Below are 16,668 nucleotides of genomic sequence, written 5' to 3'. Positions count from 1 at the left end.
TTGGCTTTCACGTATGAAAGTGCATGCGTGGTGACAAAAAGTAAATCATCAAGGACGTATGTGAAGGAAGAAACAGTCAAGAATAAAAAATAAACAATAGGAGTGGGGCAGAGGAGCATAATTTTGGCATGTCAGTCTTTGATTCGCATGCTGAAGGGGGCTAGGTAAGCCTCACTGATGGTGTTAACGATGAGGGCAATTGCCGGTAAGGGAGGACCGGTCCAGTCACCCACAACCAGGGAGAGCACTTGCCCAAGTGGGGATCTAAAGTTGGCCAATCATAATAGGGGAATGTGGTGGGTCTGGGAGATTGCTTTACGCTTCATTGGGCTCTCCTGTCACCTAAGCCAGGAAGTCCTGGACACCCAGAGTCTCTCCGTCAGTCCTCTTCGTCCCGCAGACAGTCATGTAGCCTTCCATTGCCAGGTCTGTCTCGTCATTGGACACAGGGCAAGCCTCAGCAAATGTTGACTCCATCCTGTTACCTTAGGGTCTGCACCTAGCTGCCCCGTGGGTCGACAAGTGAAAATGTAAGAATTCGCTGGACCGGCTGATGTTTGTTCAGAGGCATGGGAGAGGGAGGCATGGGAGCGGACGGAGGGAGAACTAGATGAGGGTGATTGGTGACAGGTTAAGATGGTGGCATGGGTGCTGGATATCTCCTCTAATTTCCGGCAATATAATTCAAATACGTGTACTAGTATTTGTTATAGCCCAGACAGATTCTGGAAGATGGGTAGAGCCTAAAGTACCGCATGCACAAGATGTGCAGATCCAGCGGGTATCTTGTAGCACATGATTTTGGACTGTTCCTTGACTCGTCTTTATGGGCAAAAGTTGTCCGACTCATTTGCGACTGTACTTTGGTTCCCCACTGTTTTGGATCCATGTGTGGAATTGCTGGGTATTATGGAAGGTTAAGCTGCCTCTAAGGTGCAGAGAATTCTTACTGGTGTAGGGCTTCTTTTGGTAAAAAGAGACATCGCTCGCTATTGGCAAAAGAGTATCCCCTTTCCAATAAATGATTGAGCCATTGGAATGGACAGTTGTGGGGTGGGTGAAAACTAATTTATGAGGGGTGAGACTGTCTAAATAAATATAAGATAGTGTATTCTCTTGAGATGTACAAGACCGAGGCACAGGAAAGGGTTAGATGATTTGTGTTGAACGTCCCATGGACCCCCATATAGCCACAAAATTGACCTATCATGATAGGTTAATTTTGTGGATATGTGGGGGGTCCATGGTGCGGTACTGACCTTTATGTATTGGTGTAATTTTTATTTTTATTGGCAAAATAATAAAATGTTATCTAAAAAAATAAAGAGTACTTACTTTAGAAGTACATAGAGGTCTCAAATTTTGGGTAGAGCCAATGCTAACCCCAACCCAACCCCTCCTTCACGTTCTTAGAGAATCTTCTTTCCTTATCGTAGTAGAAAAAGTTATATCTGCTACCTCCCTCCATTGACCCAATAGTACATTGGTGCAGCGGTTGTCAAAAGGGTCTTACTGCTGGTGTGGCCTTAATAGGGAAGGCACCAAAGAAAAACAAAGTTATTCTTATTTTGAATAGAGCTGGTGAAAGCAGCCAAAGGATTCTCATTGTGCAACAGGTAACTAAACTTAAGGAAAACCGAGTGTGTGGAAAATACAAGACAGAGACAAAAAAAATCAACATTGTGTACTATAAGTTATATTTGTTTACTAAAGTAAGTATAATGAACCCGCAGTTCTCAGTAATCATAGAAAGTTATTTCAGTAGAAACTGTGGGGCAAAGATTTTGTAAAAACGGGGAAAGACTGCCTATCATTGCCCAACTATAGTTGTAATTTATTCTCTGCACTATAATGTCCTTTTCTTGCTGGGTAGGAGGGGTGGTGTGGGCATATTGCAATTTTTGTTGACCTCCCGCTATAACAGTTGGTGTAGCTTTGACCACATCTACCCCATCAAGTGTAAGGTCTGTTGATGATTGAACCTTTCCTTTCAGAGAGGAGATTAATGGACCTTGAATGTGGAGAAGAGGGATCCTCTGCTGAGCTAGAAGGCCTTGGGGGTTGTTTACAGCCCTTCCAGGACTGCAAAGAGTAGCCTTGGGGTTGTCCCTACACCCTTGATAACTTCTGAAGGTGCATACCCTATCACTGTTTAATGCAGCCCACTCATCGGGTCTGCCTACCCTTTGCATCTCTTGCCAGGTTGGAGCCAATCCCAGGGAAAAGGGGAGAACTGACCAGAACCAGTTTAGGGGAAGTCAAAAGGGGTGTTCCCTACACATAGGCTGGAACTGGGTGTAAAATGTCCCCCTCAGACTTCACTGCCCAGAGCTCTTGGAGTCGACAACAATAGTTCACGTTTCCTGCCACACCTCCAATGCAAAGTTCCAACCAGAGTGTGAGATGTCAGCAACCTGACGTCACCGAGCCACTCTCCTGATACAGTCAGACCGTCGACTACCTCATCGACGGGTGCTTCTCACCTGAAAACTGGACTAAGGTAAACTTTTCACTGGAAGGAACCTGATCCCTATATCCAACCAACACTCCATCTCGGACGACCTCAACATTTGACTTTGACCCTGTCAAGCACGACCAGAAAAACTTGATTGGCACTTTGTGCTTTTGGGTGCTAGTTTTACTTAAAACTTTAACAATTTGTACCTTCGGTTCTACTTTTGTCATTTTTAATGCAATTTTATTTATTAAAATGTAATTTATATTTCTAAATTGGTTTGGGATTATTCTTGTCTTGTGTTTTCATTTTCTTACTGCTTGAGTGATGCATCAAATACTTTACATATTGTCTCTAAGTTAAGCCTTACTGCAATTGTGCTAAGCTACCAGATAATTAAGCACAGATCTATTTAGTGATATTCAAGGTTCACCCTGACAAGGATTGTAATTGGTACTTGAAGTGTATTCTTACTCACTTCCACTAACAATTCAGTTCTTGAATTCGTTGCTACCCAACTCAATGCTACTCATGGTATCCACCTTGGAATGTGGAAAGGCTGACTGGACTCACGGTATTGGAACCTGTGACCATGGAGTCAAACATGGACATGACATTGCTGGCATGGTTTCCCCCAACTTTTTGCCTTCAACCCACCTGTTTTTGATGGTCTTAGCACTCTGTGCACTTTACCACTGCTAACCAGTGCTTAAGTGCTTGTGCTGTCTGCCTAAAACATGGAAGCATTGGCTTCTACTCAATTGCCACATTTAATTTACTTATAAGTGGTACTGCTGGTACCCAGGGCCTGTAAATATTATGCTACTAGTGGGCCTGCAGTACTCATTGTGACACCCTCTTAAGTAGCCCTTGTAAGCATTCCCCAAGCCTGCCACTGCAGCCTGTGTGTGCACTGTAAAATGCAATTTCTACCTGGTAAAATAAACCTTTGGTCAGGCCTAAACCTCCCTTTTTAATATATATAGGTCACACCTAGAGTAGACTTTAAACAGCCAGTATTGCATGTTCCAGTGGATTTAAAAGATTGGCTATGTACTTATAAGTTTTACATATCCTGGTAATGAAAATCTCTTAAATTTGTTTTTCACTACTGCTAACTTTCAATTGGGAGAAGGTAGGAATGTCGAGTTGGGTCTCTAAAGAATTTAAAACCCTCTTTAATGGAAAGTTGGATTTTAAGTCACAATTTAAAAAAAATGCACTTTTAGAAAGTTGCCATTTTCTAGTTTCAACCATTTGGTGCATGCAGCCTGTATCCTGGGTGACATGTCTAGGTGTAGGTGGCAGTAGGTCTTTGTGTATTACTCCGAGACAATCAATCAATCAAGATTTGAAAGTGCACTTAATCACCTGATATATTTGGGGTCCTTGAGACAAAGGGTGAATAGGTCTTGGGAAGATGTCCATCTCTGTCAGGATGAGGGGGAGGAGCTGTCACCTACTATACCTGCACCTCCAAAAGCTCTGCCTCAGCACACTTACAAAGGGTTTCACACTAGTCTTTTGTGCCCACAGAAAAGTTGGTGCTAGGGTTGGGAGGAAGTGAATTCCAGAAACCTCCATAGGTGTATGACTCTAGAAGGTTTTCCCACTTCAAAACTGGCACCTAGTATAAATATTGTACTCTCAGACGCAACTATTTAGTACATTTCTGGGCATGTGAGAGACTCAGAAGGACTGCTGTGCCGCTCGGGTGCAAAAAGGGTTCCCCTGCTGTCCTGCTGTCTGAGTGAAAAGGACAGAACCTGCATCTTAACCCAGGACCACCAGGGTGACTCTAAGGCCTAGGTGGTTGGCTTCCTGATCAATGCCTCAGGGACATAAAAGGCTCCAACCAACCTTGAACCCTGCAACTGGACTCTGCGTGCTGTGAGTCCTAATCCCAAAGTGTTACTTTTCCTGTCCTGCATCCATGGAATTGGGGCTAAAGGTGCTCTGCCACTCAGCTGTGATCTCACCAGAAACTGATGCAGTGAAACGTAAACCCGACGCAGCTCTTCACAGGGCCTCTCCAGAACTGATGCAGTCTCGACACAAACCCTCATCGCAGGCTGCCCAGCTTCTTGGAACCACCGCTGTGTGATAAATCCTCGATGCGGACGTCACAGTGTCTCTTAGAACCAGCAAACCATGATACATGTCTGTGCAACATGTCCTCAAAGCATCTTCAACGCAGACCAAGCATTGCTTCTTGAGACCTCTGTTGTGGGGAGCACACTCTGAAACAAGGATTTAAGGTACATTGCTCAGCAGGACTAACTTGGTACCTGCACCCGGCCGGCACTCCATCGCAGTTGGCCCAAACTTGTGACTTTGTTCTGGTCCAATGCAAACATATCTCACTTTGTCTTTTTAAGTACAATTTTTACTGAAGCTTTAATATAGCATATCTCCGGTTCTGCTAATTTTGCCATTTTAGTGTCAACTAGTTTATTACATTTTACACTATTTTTCTAAATATATTGGTGTGGGTTTTTCTAGTGTTATATTTTCACTTTAATACTGTTTGAAGTGCTGCATAAATACTTTACATATTGCCTCTAAGTTAAGCCTGCCTGCTTTTTTGCCAAGCTACCAGAGGGTTAAGACCAGGTTGATTTGGGGCTGGCTTGTGTTTCACCCTAACAAAAGTTGAGGCTGCTGTTTGAGTAGGGTTTCACTCCCTCAGCCAGTAACCACATTTCCTACACTTCCCTTCACCCCCATCTCCAGTGGCATTAATTAGTAATTCACAAATTCCCACATTTGCTGAGGCTCTTTAGTGGTGTCTCTGAACTTCTTGTAGCCCTTGACAAGTGTCAACCAGCGCCTCCTCACTAGGGTGTATTTGTGTAACAACACTGCTTGTGTTGGGTCTCATTTAAGACCGATATCCCTACCCTGTGCAGACCTCTGCAAAAATATGGTCTATCTCATATTCTACAAGCTTGTCCAATAGAAATGTCCAACTTATGTGTGTCATCACCAAGCACATAGTGTGGTAGCACATGTTTTAATGTGTGACTTTTAGACGTCCCTATTCATGGTACTTACCACATCTTTGTTGCCACTAAAGCACTGGACTCGGTCTCTTGTACCACCAGATCCACTCTTCTTTGACTCTGTTAATTAGTTAGTATTTTTGTATCTGCTCAAAGGTCAGTTTCTTCTCTTCTAGGGCCAAAGTTGCAAATTTCCATTTCCTCTCTGTCTTCCTCTACTTTGTCGCAGTGTCTATTTTAGACTGGGACAGGCAGCAGCCCCAAATGCTTTCCAAGTCCAGATTGTTGCAGGGGAGAATGGTTAGTGCAGGTTCTCGTGGTTTGCTTCCTCCAGCTCCCACTATTAATCTGTGTCTGCTTTATTTCTTCTCAAGCTCTGCATGTCTATTTTCGGCATTGATTACGTAAGCACTGTACATTCTTTACATTTGGGATTTTGCTATCTATTTGCTCTTTTACGCTGTTCTCAGTATGTTTTTCTAACTCTTTTTTCAACCTGTGAATTGAAAATGAACTGTGCACCACCTGAGTTTTAAATACTCAATAGCTAGCTTTATTAATTATGTTCCTGACATATGCTTATTTCTAGAACAGGTAACCTTATATTAAAAAAACGATTAAATTATAATTGCCGACAATTATCTTAATTTCCACCAGGAGGAAACTCGAGAGTTTAAAGGAAATTAGTGTAATTTTATATGTTTTAAATACATTAGAAACAGTATCTGCCTTTACAGGTCTTCTGAATTGTGCCATTTCCAACAATGGTACAAACATTCAAGAATTATTTTTTTTTCCTAAAGGAATTGTGTGTTGCATCTAAAAGATGGGTCGTCAATGAGCTAAATGTGCTTTTTTTTTTTTTAGTTTTGAGTATTGGCGAGGGAGGATTCTGGGAAGGAAGTGCTCGTGGCCATATTGGATGGTTTCCAGCAGAATGTGTGGAGGAAGTTCAGCCAAAACCAAATGAAAGCAGACCAGGTAAGAGAATACAGCTTAACCAGTGCTTAATTTGAGCCACTTAATTGTCAACACGGGTACTTGTGACAGTCTGCCACAAGGTGACGCTGTGTGGCTAATTTTCTGCTCAATATTTTCCCGTTTCGGCTACTTTTTCTGCCTTTTGTTTTGCCTCTTCTGTGCACTTTTATGCCCTTTGTTTTGCCCTCTTCTGTTCTGTTTTGCTGGTTCTGCTTGTTTTTCTTCCCTCTGTTTTGCCTACTATGATCGTTTTTCTGCCCTCCGTTTTGCCCTCTGCGTCTCTGTTTTGTCTTTTCTGCTTGTTTTTCTGCCCTGTGTTTTGCCTTTTTTGCTTGTTTCTTCCCTCTTCCTGTTGTTTCCTCAAGACCTGGCTTTTCCATGGGGACCTCACACCCCAGCGGCCAGATACCCTAGGGGTGACATTGCTGTACTCTACAAATGCTGAATGCTTGACTCCAACAGTCAATTATTAAATCACTATACATTGAGAGTGACTCACCTGACGCCCAAGCCATTCTTATAGCTTTGGGGGACTGGAATAGTCCGAATTGTCACATTTGTAGGAGTGTGATGGTTAGTACTTGTGTTGTTGCTATCATTGGCAGCATGGCAGGGGCAATGGATTGTGCAAGCTGCTGTGGCCTCCTAACGGGAGCCCTGGCACTTATGTTTTTACTCTGACTTAACCAAGCCTTGTATAGTAGGTGAAGTGCTAAACTTAGGCGTAGGACTGGAGCAGGGACACAGAGGGGATACTCTGAGCTGAGGAGATACAGGCGACAGCAGACCATACCTGCTGCAAAGCGACGTGTGCATGCATGGTTGACGTGTGGTTGATCAGTTTTCGGATATGCATGTCAAAGCAGACTGAATTATGAGCACGTTTCAGTATTACAAATACTGTTTGTTTAAAATATCCCACTAATTTGAAGCCCATTAGAACTCTCAATGACCTCCCTTGAGATGTTCCTCCAGATCTCAGGATTTTGTAAGGCACGTTTATGCACTGACTTCCTAGACATGCATTCTCAAACTATTCTGTGCTTTCACTTTTTTGTCATATAGTGATATACTGTAAGGTGTGTAAAATGTAAATTCTTGCCTGTAAATATTCTATCTAGCCATATGATTGCTGAAATGCATTTCTGGTGAATCATGTTTCAAGGGCACCGAAGGAGACTGCTGCCTTGTGACATGTGTCGACCCATTTTATGAAATAAACAAAGATTTAAACATTGCTGCTCACATTCCTAAGAAATGTAGGTATACATTGGACCCAATATAGTGCCATGCACGCTTCTACTAGATAATTGATGCCACTTACAAACTATGCTTATATTAACCACCTTTAAAGGATATCTGTCAACCAGTTGTCAATTCATTGGTAATATCTTGAAATAAACAACAAGAGAAGCATCATATTTCTTGTAAAAAAACAGTCTTGGTCCCCATCCATCCAGCAGGTCTATCATCCATGTCCCGTGTGGTACAATCACACACCCATCCCCTTCATGGCTCTCCATCTTACTTTAAATAAACTCCACTCACAGCAGAGAAGGCCCACGCCAATCTTAGTCAGAGAGTCAACATCAGAAATGCATCATGCAGGGCTGATAGTAGTCAAGGTATTTTTTTGCGAAGGCCGTTTGTGCCCAGGCAGAGTCTCTATTTATAAATCCAAAGGTGGAAGGTGCACTCATTGTAATTAAAAACATTAAATCAAATAGTCCAAATAATGTAATATTTCTTTCTTTTTATTCTTGTAATTCTTTTTATTCTTTTTATTCTGATGGTTTTAACACGAACAGTGTACAGCCAACGCGTTTCGTTCCGTACAGGAACTTCGTCAGGGCTCTTTGAGGGGCAAAAATAATATTCCCAAAACGGTATATGTAATCCTTTAAGACTCGTTTCGTCTCAAACAAAAAGAAGGCGCCATAGGAAGAATATTACATTCCTTGCGTGTTATAATCTGTATATGAATCCATACACAAAACGGACCCTCATATAGTCCTAATGGTGGCGTATATTAAAGTTGGCGATATGTACAAAGGATATTAGGTGTTATCCTTCACATGCTTAGACTGGATGCCACCCATGAAGGATAACACCTAATATCCTTTGTACATATCGCCAACTTTAATATACGCCACAATTAGGACTATATGAGGGTCCGTTTTGTGTATACATTCATATACAGATTATAACACGCAAGGAATGTAATATTCTTCCTATGGCGCCTTCTTTTTGTTTGAGACTAAACGAGTCTTAAAGGATTGCATATACCGTTTTGGGAATATTATTTTTGCCCCTCAAAGAGCCCTGACGAAGTTCCTGTACGGAACGAAACGCGTTGGCTGTGCAATGTTCGTGTTAAAACCATCAGAATAAAAAGAATGAAAAGAATAACAAGAATAAAAAGAAAGAAATATTACATTATTTGGACTATTTGATTTAATGTGTTTAATTACAATGAGTGCACCTTCCACCTTTGGATTTATGCTTTGATTCGTTTTACATCTTTGGACGACGGATGTAGGAAGTGTTTTTGCACCTATTCTCTAGACTACTAACAATACATGTGTGTTGGTTGAGCTGGACCCTGGTCGGTCGTTCTGGTTGCTTTTGTTTTTCAGAGTCTCTATTTATTGCTAACATTGTTTTTCTCACGTAATGTTAAAAACTCTGAGTATGTTCAGCAGGGCCGATAAATGCGAAAGTTGGTGAGGCAGGTGGGGTCCTGCGGAAGGGGGCAATGAATACAAAAAAAATAATAAAACGTACATTTTTCCGCCAGCCACTCCAGCGTTGCGTCTCCTCGTGCTGCCTCTCCTCTTCCTGCCTGCAGGTCCCAGCAGCCCCTGGGACAGACTCCCGTTTCACTCCCCGCGCTGCAAAGCAGCGTGGGGATTGGTCTGAGCAGGCAATAAAGACGGTCTGCTCAGACCAGGGAGTCTGTGGGGTTTCTCCAGCCCGGCTACTCAATGCATTGGAGGTGCAGAAAACCAAAGTGCGCATATGTGTTTTGGCCGACCTGAGACGCCCGGCCGAAACACATATGTGCACTTAGGGAGTGGACTGCACTAGCACTCCTCCTCCCCCCCGTACCTCGGTCCGCCTCTTCCAACACTGCTGGTTAAGAGGCGGCAAATGTAAAATGAAACGATACAAGAACATTGTTTTAATTTATATTTACTGCGGAGCAGCCGCCGCTGAGTATGGTCCAATTACAGAAAGTAATTCAATGAATATCTGGAATAGGGGCCAGAATTCTGCATTTCCACGTGGTAAAGAAATAGAATCTCAAACTATAGACACTTTGTTCAATGGAATATGGAAGTTATTTGCAGAATTCTATGTTACAGCTGCTTCTACGGCACAAGAAGGAGTTTGCATGCTGTCATAGGCTGATCAAGCGTCTGGAGCCACGACAAACACCTCCCAATGTCCAGCCATCTGAATAGTAGCCCCATGTCAGGCCAGCACTGCTGGATCTCTGTCCTCCCGCTCTTCATCCAAACTTCAGTGTGGGTCTTAGATGCTGACCCTGTTTAGAGCAAGAGAACACAAACCGACGAAGAGGAGGACCTCGTTGGAAATGCGCTGGAAACCTAATGGACCGGTAACCAGAGAAACTGGTCAAGTGCAGGAGAAGTATTTTCGCATCTGTACAAATAACCATGAGGTGATGGCTAAAGCACTCTTGCAAAGGTTACCAGGGCTACTGCTTTATTATTATACATTTTAAGAGTTGTGAATATTGTACTAACTTGGAGCGTTTTTTATCAAGTACTGTGTGTGTAGGATTGAAGCTTTTGTATACTTGTATTCTAGCTCAGGTTTTTTTTATCCCGGTGTGCCCCTGTGAGGATTGCTTTTTATTATATTTTAATGTGTACTTTTATGGTTTTAATACTTGAAACCGAATAAAGATCAGTTTGATTTCATTTACTGCTTTATTCCGCTAGTTATTTGGATAGCCGACATGTTTCGCTTGGAGGAAATTTGTTTTTTCAAGGCTTCCACACAAAGTTTGCTTGTCAATAAATAGGAAACCCTACTTTTACGGCTGAATAATCTTTATCCAAAAGTTTGCCGTTTCACAGAAACCTATGAAGTAGCGAAAGAGTCCTTGATATAGTACAGTGAATACATCTCTAGTATTGCGCAGATTTTTTACTAGGTGATAACCCAAATACATTTGCTATCAGACATGTCCATGTGAAAGTTCTGAGATAAGCATATTCACGATTCAGCCTCTAAATTAAAATTTCCCATTTGTTGACAAGCATGCCTTGTGAATAAGTCTTTTTCGTCTCATTTCATGAGTGGGGATGGGTTGTATGCATGTGTGTATGTGTGTGAGAGAGAGTCTATGTATGAGGTTGTCTGTGCGTGAATGTGTATGACCAACCAGAAGTGTGTGTGCCAGGAGTGTGTGAGATTCAGTCCATTTCTGATAGTCAGATAGTATTAGTTTGTGACCGTTTGTGAGCTGAAAGAGAGCAGTGAAAAGTGTCTGAGAACTAGGAGCTGCCACTCGTATTACGAAGTGGTGGTGGGGGAGCGGGGAACACAAAAAAAACACATTATAATTATAAATAAAGACTTAAAATGCACTTACCTGCTCCGATGGCCGCCGCCTTCCTCCCAATCCTCGCCGCCCAGATGTCGAGGAGCTGCTGCACACAGCACAGGCTCCCAGCTCCCAATCCCAGCACTGCTTACATGCTGGCAAGGGCCAGCCAAACGCTCATGAGCACTTGGCAGTGCCCGTATCTTGGCCCTCCTCCCTGGTGCTGCAACTGCAGCGTCTATGTAGGTGGCCACGCCCCTCCCTCGGCTCGCAGTGCCAGCCTGCAGGACCAAAAATCTAATTATAATCAAAATGTTTGATTAGCATTTTATTTTTGTCCTTTGCCTCTACTGGCTTTCAGCAGGGGGGTGACGCCCCTCCGCCATAACGGAGGAGCACCCCCCTGCTGAGAACAATCGGCCAGATGTACATAGGTTTGCGGTCACCTAATAGCAAAGAGTTGCAATTTGCTATTACGTAATCGCAAACAGTGATGTACTACAGTGCATTTTACATTGTTTGCAATTTCCAGTGGGTCGCAACTTGACCTACCTCATTAATATTCATGTGGTAGGTCGCAATTTCCCACTCATTGGGAATCGCTAAAATCACAGTGATAGTACCCTGCTAGGGTCGGCAGGCCACTATGTCTGTGATTGCTTTTAAATAAAGCAATTTTTTTTTTAAATGCAGCCCGTTTTCCTTAAAGGAAAACAAGATGTTACAAAAACAAAAAAATTAAAGTTTTCATTTTTTTAAGAGTAGGCAGTGGTCCATGGTGTTGGGACCTGGTTTCTTTCAGGTGTGGAATGTAGAATGTTTCTTCATTCCTCTATTGCATGCTACTCTGAAGCATCTTTACACATGGGACCACTTCCTGCTCTTAAAAAACGTTTTTAAAGCCATTCCCAAAGGGGAAGGGTTCTCTCAGGGACCCCTGCCTGTTTGTCAGAGGGTGGTTACCACCTACTTGAAGTGGTCAGTATTTCTGGGAATGATTTGCGAGTGAATTTCTGTCACAAAGCATGCACACATACCACTGCGAGTCGCAATTAGGAAGGGGGCCCTCTTCCTAATACCGAATCGCTAACCCAGTTTGCCATTCGGTAATAAGTTACTGAATTGCAAAATAGGATTTGCTACATAGAAAAACACTTTTTCCATTTGCAAACGGACCAATTCTGCGAATCGGGCTGTTTGCAACCTAAGAAAAGCATCATACATCTGGCCCAATGAGTGTGTGAGGGACAATGAGAGTGTACAGAATTATGAGGATGCGTGTGTGTATGGATGGATAGATAGATAGATAGATAGATAGATAGATAGATAGATAGATAGATAGATAGATAGATAGATAGATAGATAGACTTTACTGAAAAAGCCAAAGTGTAAAGTAATGTTAGAGTTAGGTTGACATGTCAGTGACAACATTAACGCTTTGAACACAAAAAAAACACAGAAATTCACCATTTATCCCGCCATGCACTGATGCGTTACTTATGACCTCACATTTTACATCACTCATGACATTATTTATAACATCACTGATGACTTCACAAATGACATCATTGATGACATCACTGATGACATCATCCAATGAATGTGTTCGTTTGTTTTATAATTTACTAAGTGGCGGCTATATACCATATTACTTCTCTACCTAATTATGTGCAGCCTGTGTCTAGCTAATGGGTGTAAGTATATACAAAACACATGTGCTCCTAATGCATCATAGGCTGGAATTATGCGGCAGGAGAGAGACAAATTATGTGGCAGGTTTTACTAAATAATGCGCATGTAACAACAAAATACGTGGCATAATACGCCACATTTTGTGATGGTATTACTTCACTATTGTGTCATTTTCAGACTAGCTAACACTGTCTGTGCATTGGTTGCACCTCAGTGCCAGTATAACACCTAAATATAGCAATAAGCAACAGACCAGTCAACCTTTGCAAAGGGCCGTCCTCGGCACGGCTACACATATCACTGGTTTTTTTGTTACTATTAAACCATTTAAGCTAGATACAACAGTTTAAAAAAATCAACAGATTATGCGACAGATGAAGGATTATGTGGCAATGTGGCGAATCTGTAATTAGACGAAAATCACCGCAGCTGCACAATCGCATAATTCAAGTGGCCCTGATCGTAGGTATGTAAAGGTATTGACGATTTTATAAATCTTCATATTGAAGAGTAACTCTGTGGGCAGCTGCCAGTTGAAGACTTGTGTGCAGTAGGTTCCACACAAGTTGTTTGGTTCTGCAGAAACAATTCCCAGCAGGGCTGTGATTCTAAGTACTACATACTAAGTTGTGTGAGCAGCCTTGAGTTATTCGACAGAATCATCTCAGCATGGAAGACTGAATGCACCAGGTACTAACCTATGCCAGCGAGCTTGTTTTGCTTCAGAGGATGGGCTATCTGTAAAGTTGTCACCGCAGTATCAAGACTGCAGGTAGTAGGGTCTTTAGCACCTTGGTTATTTTTGGTGACTAGTGTCTTTTTTGACAAGTGTTGCATAGAGTGTACACTGTTCTTGGTAGATCTTTTTAATACTCTATGGTGTATGTCTCTTGATAGTTTCACTGCCTGCAGTGTGGTGATCAACACTGAAAGCCCTAGTTAAATGGCCGTTATAGCATATAGATTTTGTGCGGTATAACTAGTCTACATTGATTTTCTAAACCTTCTATATGCATGCCACACACAAACACACATTTTGCAGGATTTAAGAGGCAATATTATGGTAAGCATTTACTCTGGGACTCTCGGGGTTACTCTTCCCTTACTTCTTTTTGATGTTTCAGCCACTTTCAGCATCATCAACCATGACCTTCTTCTTTATAAGCTGGACCAAGTCGGGCCAAAGGAGGCAGTGTCAGTGGGTTTTGTTTTTTTATCTGGGCAGGCTTAGATGGCAAGAGAGATGCCTTTCATTTTGAATCCTTTGAGAACAAGTGTCGCTCATGAGTCAATTCATTTGCCTGTTCTTTCCATCTCATTCCATATTGTTATGTACCGAGGTTCCCATTGCAAAAAGAGTCAGAGCTGGTATTTTTAGCATTTGCATGTTTCTTTAATCAGCTGATTTGCAGTTTGCAAAACTGGCAATACCTAAATAAAGATTTACTAAGTGGAGAGGTGCCAAGGTAATGGCAGAAATGTGCAGCCATCAATCTACTGCGCATTCTTACCATCAACTTCGAGCTACTCCCTTCACCACGTGGCTTGCCACTGCCAGCTGGGGGATGTCTGAGAAGTTTCCGAAGTTAAATGCTAATGAGATAAAGCTTCTGACTGATGTTATGGCTTCACTCCCGCTACTATCTCCCGGCCTCCATCATTGAGATGGCCACCATCTTGCCCCCTTATGCAGTTACGGACCTGGGCTTTGACTCTTCATGAAAAGCTAACCCGGGATGTCACGATAGCACCTTTTGGCAGCAACTGATTTTTTTAATTTAAAAAGTTCGATAATAATTTTGCCATACTTAGAACCTCACCTGGAGGGATAAGTGGTCAATGTTCTTGTGCAGCACCGTTTAGATTGCAAGAACAGACTGTGCCAGGCTGTGGCTGGGAAACAGCATCCTTACCTCAGCTCCACTTGCTTTCGAGCTGATTGAAATCTGGCCATCTCTGAGACTTGCTGTGAACGTGTCATTCGCTCCTAGTTATGATTTTTTTTTTTTGAAGCCTGGCTTCTAGTGCGTATGGTATGCTGTGGATGCCCACCCTGTTTCGAAGCCACACTTCCCCATGGGTGATGACATCATACGAGAATAGTAAAAGTAGCACAAACCGTGTTCACTGTGGCTGCAGCCTGGGTATGAAAACGCCTGCTGCTCTGCCCAGAGCTGAAATATTTGTTTTTTTGATTTCAGAGGAAATTCTAGCAATAGCTATTCCATCTCTGAATGGTCAGGTGAATGAGTTCCGCTGGGCCTCAACAAGCACTATCAGTGCAAGATGCCCTATGTGCATGTGTGCATTAGACAGAACATTAACATCATGTAACACACTCTACAGGGGTATCAAGCGATCTCATAGTACACTCCAGCTTTTTATTCATCTAGTGTAATGTTGCATGATAATGAAGATTTTTATTAATATTTGTCCACCAGCAGCAGCGCCTCTCTTTTTGTGTCTATGAACTGCTTCTTATACATTGTAATGGTAGAAGTGTATTTAATGCATTAAAGCAAATGGCGTCTGGGCTTGGTTTTACTGCGATCATTTTCTAGCTAACTGGTTGTATAATTTTGTGAGATTTAGCTCAATTCCATCAGTTCTAAGCTAGCCCTTTCTACCATTTGTTGTTATTTTCAAAGGAAATTGAACGTGTGTACTTTGGATCTGTCCACTCTTAACTGACCAGCCTTTTTACCACCAAGTCCTGTGAATGGCTTCCAGTTTGTTAGTGATGGTGACATATTCATTACATTAAACTAAACAGTGTTTATGCTTTGTCTCACTAAGGTAACCTAAAAAGTCGTTTCTTGTCATTGCATTTCTAGCATGTTGGTAGACTTTTTATATGTTTGGAATATTTGTGAACTTTGTCTTTTTAGCTTGTTGTCTTTCAAAGGATTTAGGTGGATTGATCCTATATAGCCAGAAATGTAGCTTCCACTTGTTTTTAAGGAACATAGTTTTATATACTTTCTGTCTAGCAATTCAAGTTGTGTGTGTGTGGTAGCCTTTACTCCTATCAGGCTAAAGCCCTGTGAAGGACTTCCATTAAATGTCTCTGATCATGGCTTATGTTGTAATTTCAAGAAGATGCGTCAAACTGCGCCTAAGTTATTAGCAAAACTAAAATACCCATTCGCTATGGCAAAAGTTGGTCCTAGCTTTAACTACCGATTAGTTATCACCAACAGGTGATATACACATATATATATATATATATATATATTGGGTTTCAACTTGCTTCTGCAACCCACCACCTCCTGAACGCAAGGCGCGTCGACGTTAATGGACCTCCGAAGCCCGAAGCTTCGGAGGTCCATTAACGTCGACGCGCCTTGCGTTCAGGAGGTGGTGGGTTGCAGAAGCAAGTTGAAACCCAGTTTGGATACCACCGCCCCCCCCCCCCACCGCGGACACAGGAAAGCGTCATCCGCAACCTGGAATCGTGCACGAGGAGGCTGCCGGAGTCTCGGAGTGTATGCGTCGGCGAGTCGGAGGACTCGAAGAGGCAACGCATGGGACGAAGGTAAGCGCTTGCTGATTGCGGTGGTGGGGAGCGAGGAAAGCCAGTGTTATCGGTATGTTTGGGCACTACTACAGAGGTTAGATACCTGGCGGATCGTTTGAAGTGCTATACTTCGATAGCAGGAGATTCTTATGTTATCATGTCAGCTGCTGAACTAAAGGACCGAGAGGAGGCAGCACTTGCTGTGTTTAACGATAATGTTGCGAGTGGCAGCAAAAAAACTGTGACAGAGAATTCAGGCATGAAAACCACCGATGTGCAGGCTCGTCTAAAAAGACTGGAGAAACTAAAACGAACGGAACTCTCTAAGTGGTGGGAGGCAAAATCGCTGAACAGATACTTGGAAGTCAAAAGAATCCCACGTGGTCTCAGAATATTAGTCGCCCCCACATATGAGGATCCGAATCCTAACATGCTTAAGGAATGG

General features: G+C 42.6%; 1 protein-coding gene across 5 annotated transcripts in view; it reads left to right on the top strand.

Moving 5' to 3' along the window:
• SHANK2 (SH3 and multiple ankyrin repeat domains 2) overlaps positions 1-16,668 on the top strand; it is a 2,937,835-nt gene that overhangs the window by 1,920,505 nt on the left and 1,000,662 nt on the right. For all 5 annotated transcript variants that reach the window (XM_085643560.1, XM_085643562.1, XM_085643561.1 and 2 more), the window contains one exon: positions 6,325-6,438. In XM_085643560.1, coding sequence (XP_085499686.1) covers positions 6,325-6,438 — 114 coding nt within the window. The remainder of the gene's footprint in view (positions 1-6,324; positions 6,439-16,668) is intronic.

This window comes from Triturus cristatus, chromosome 3_1 (assembly GCF_964204655.1).
Source record: "Triturus cristatus chromosome 3_1, aTriCri1.1, whole genome shotgun sequence".
Classification (NCBI taxonomy): Eukaryota; Metazoa; Chordata; class Amphibia; order Caudata; family Salamandridae; genus Triturus; species Triturus cristatus.
The sequence above is the reverse complement of the archived record's forward strand: the minus strand, read 5'-3'. Positions and strand labels throughout refer to the sequence as shown.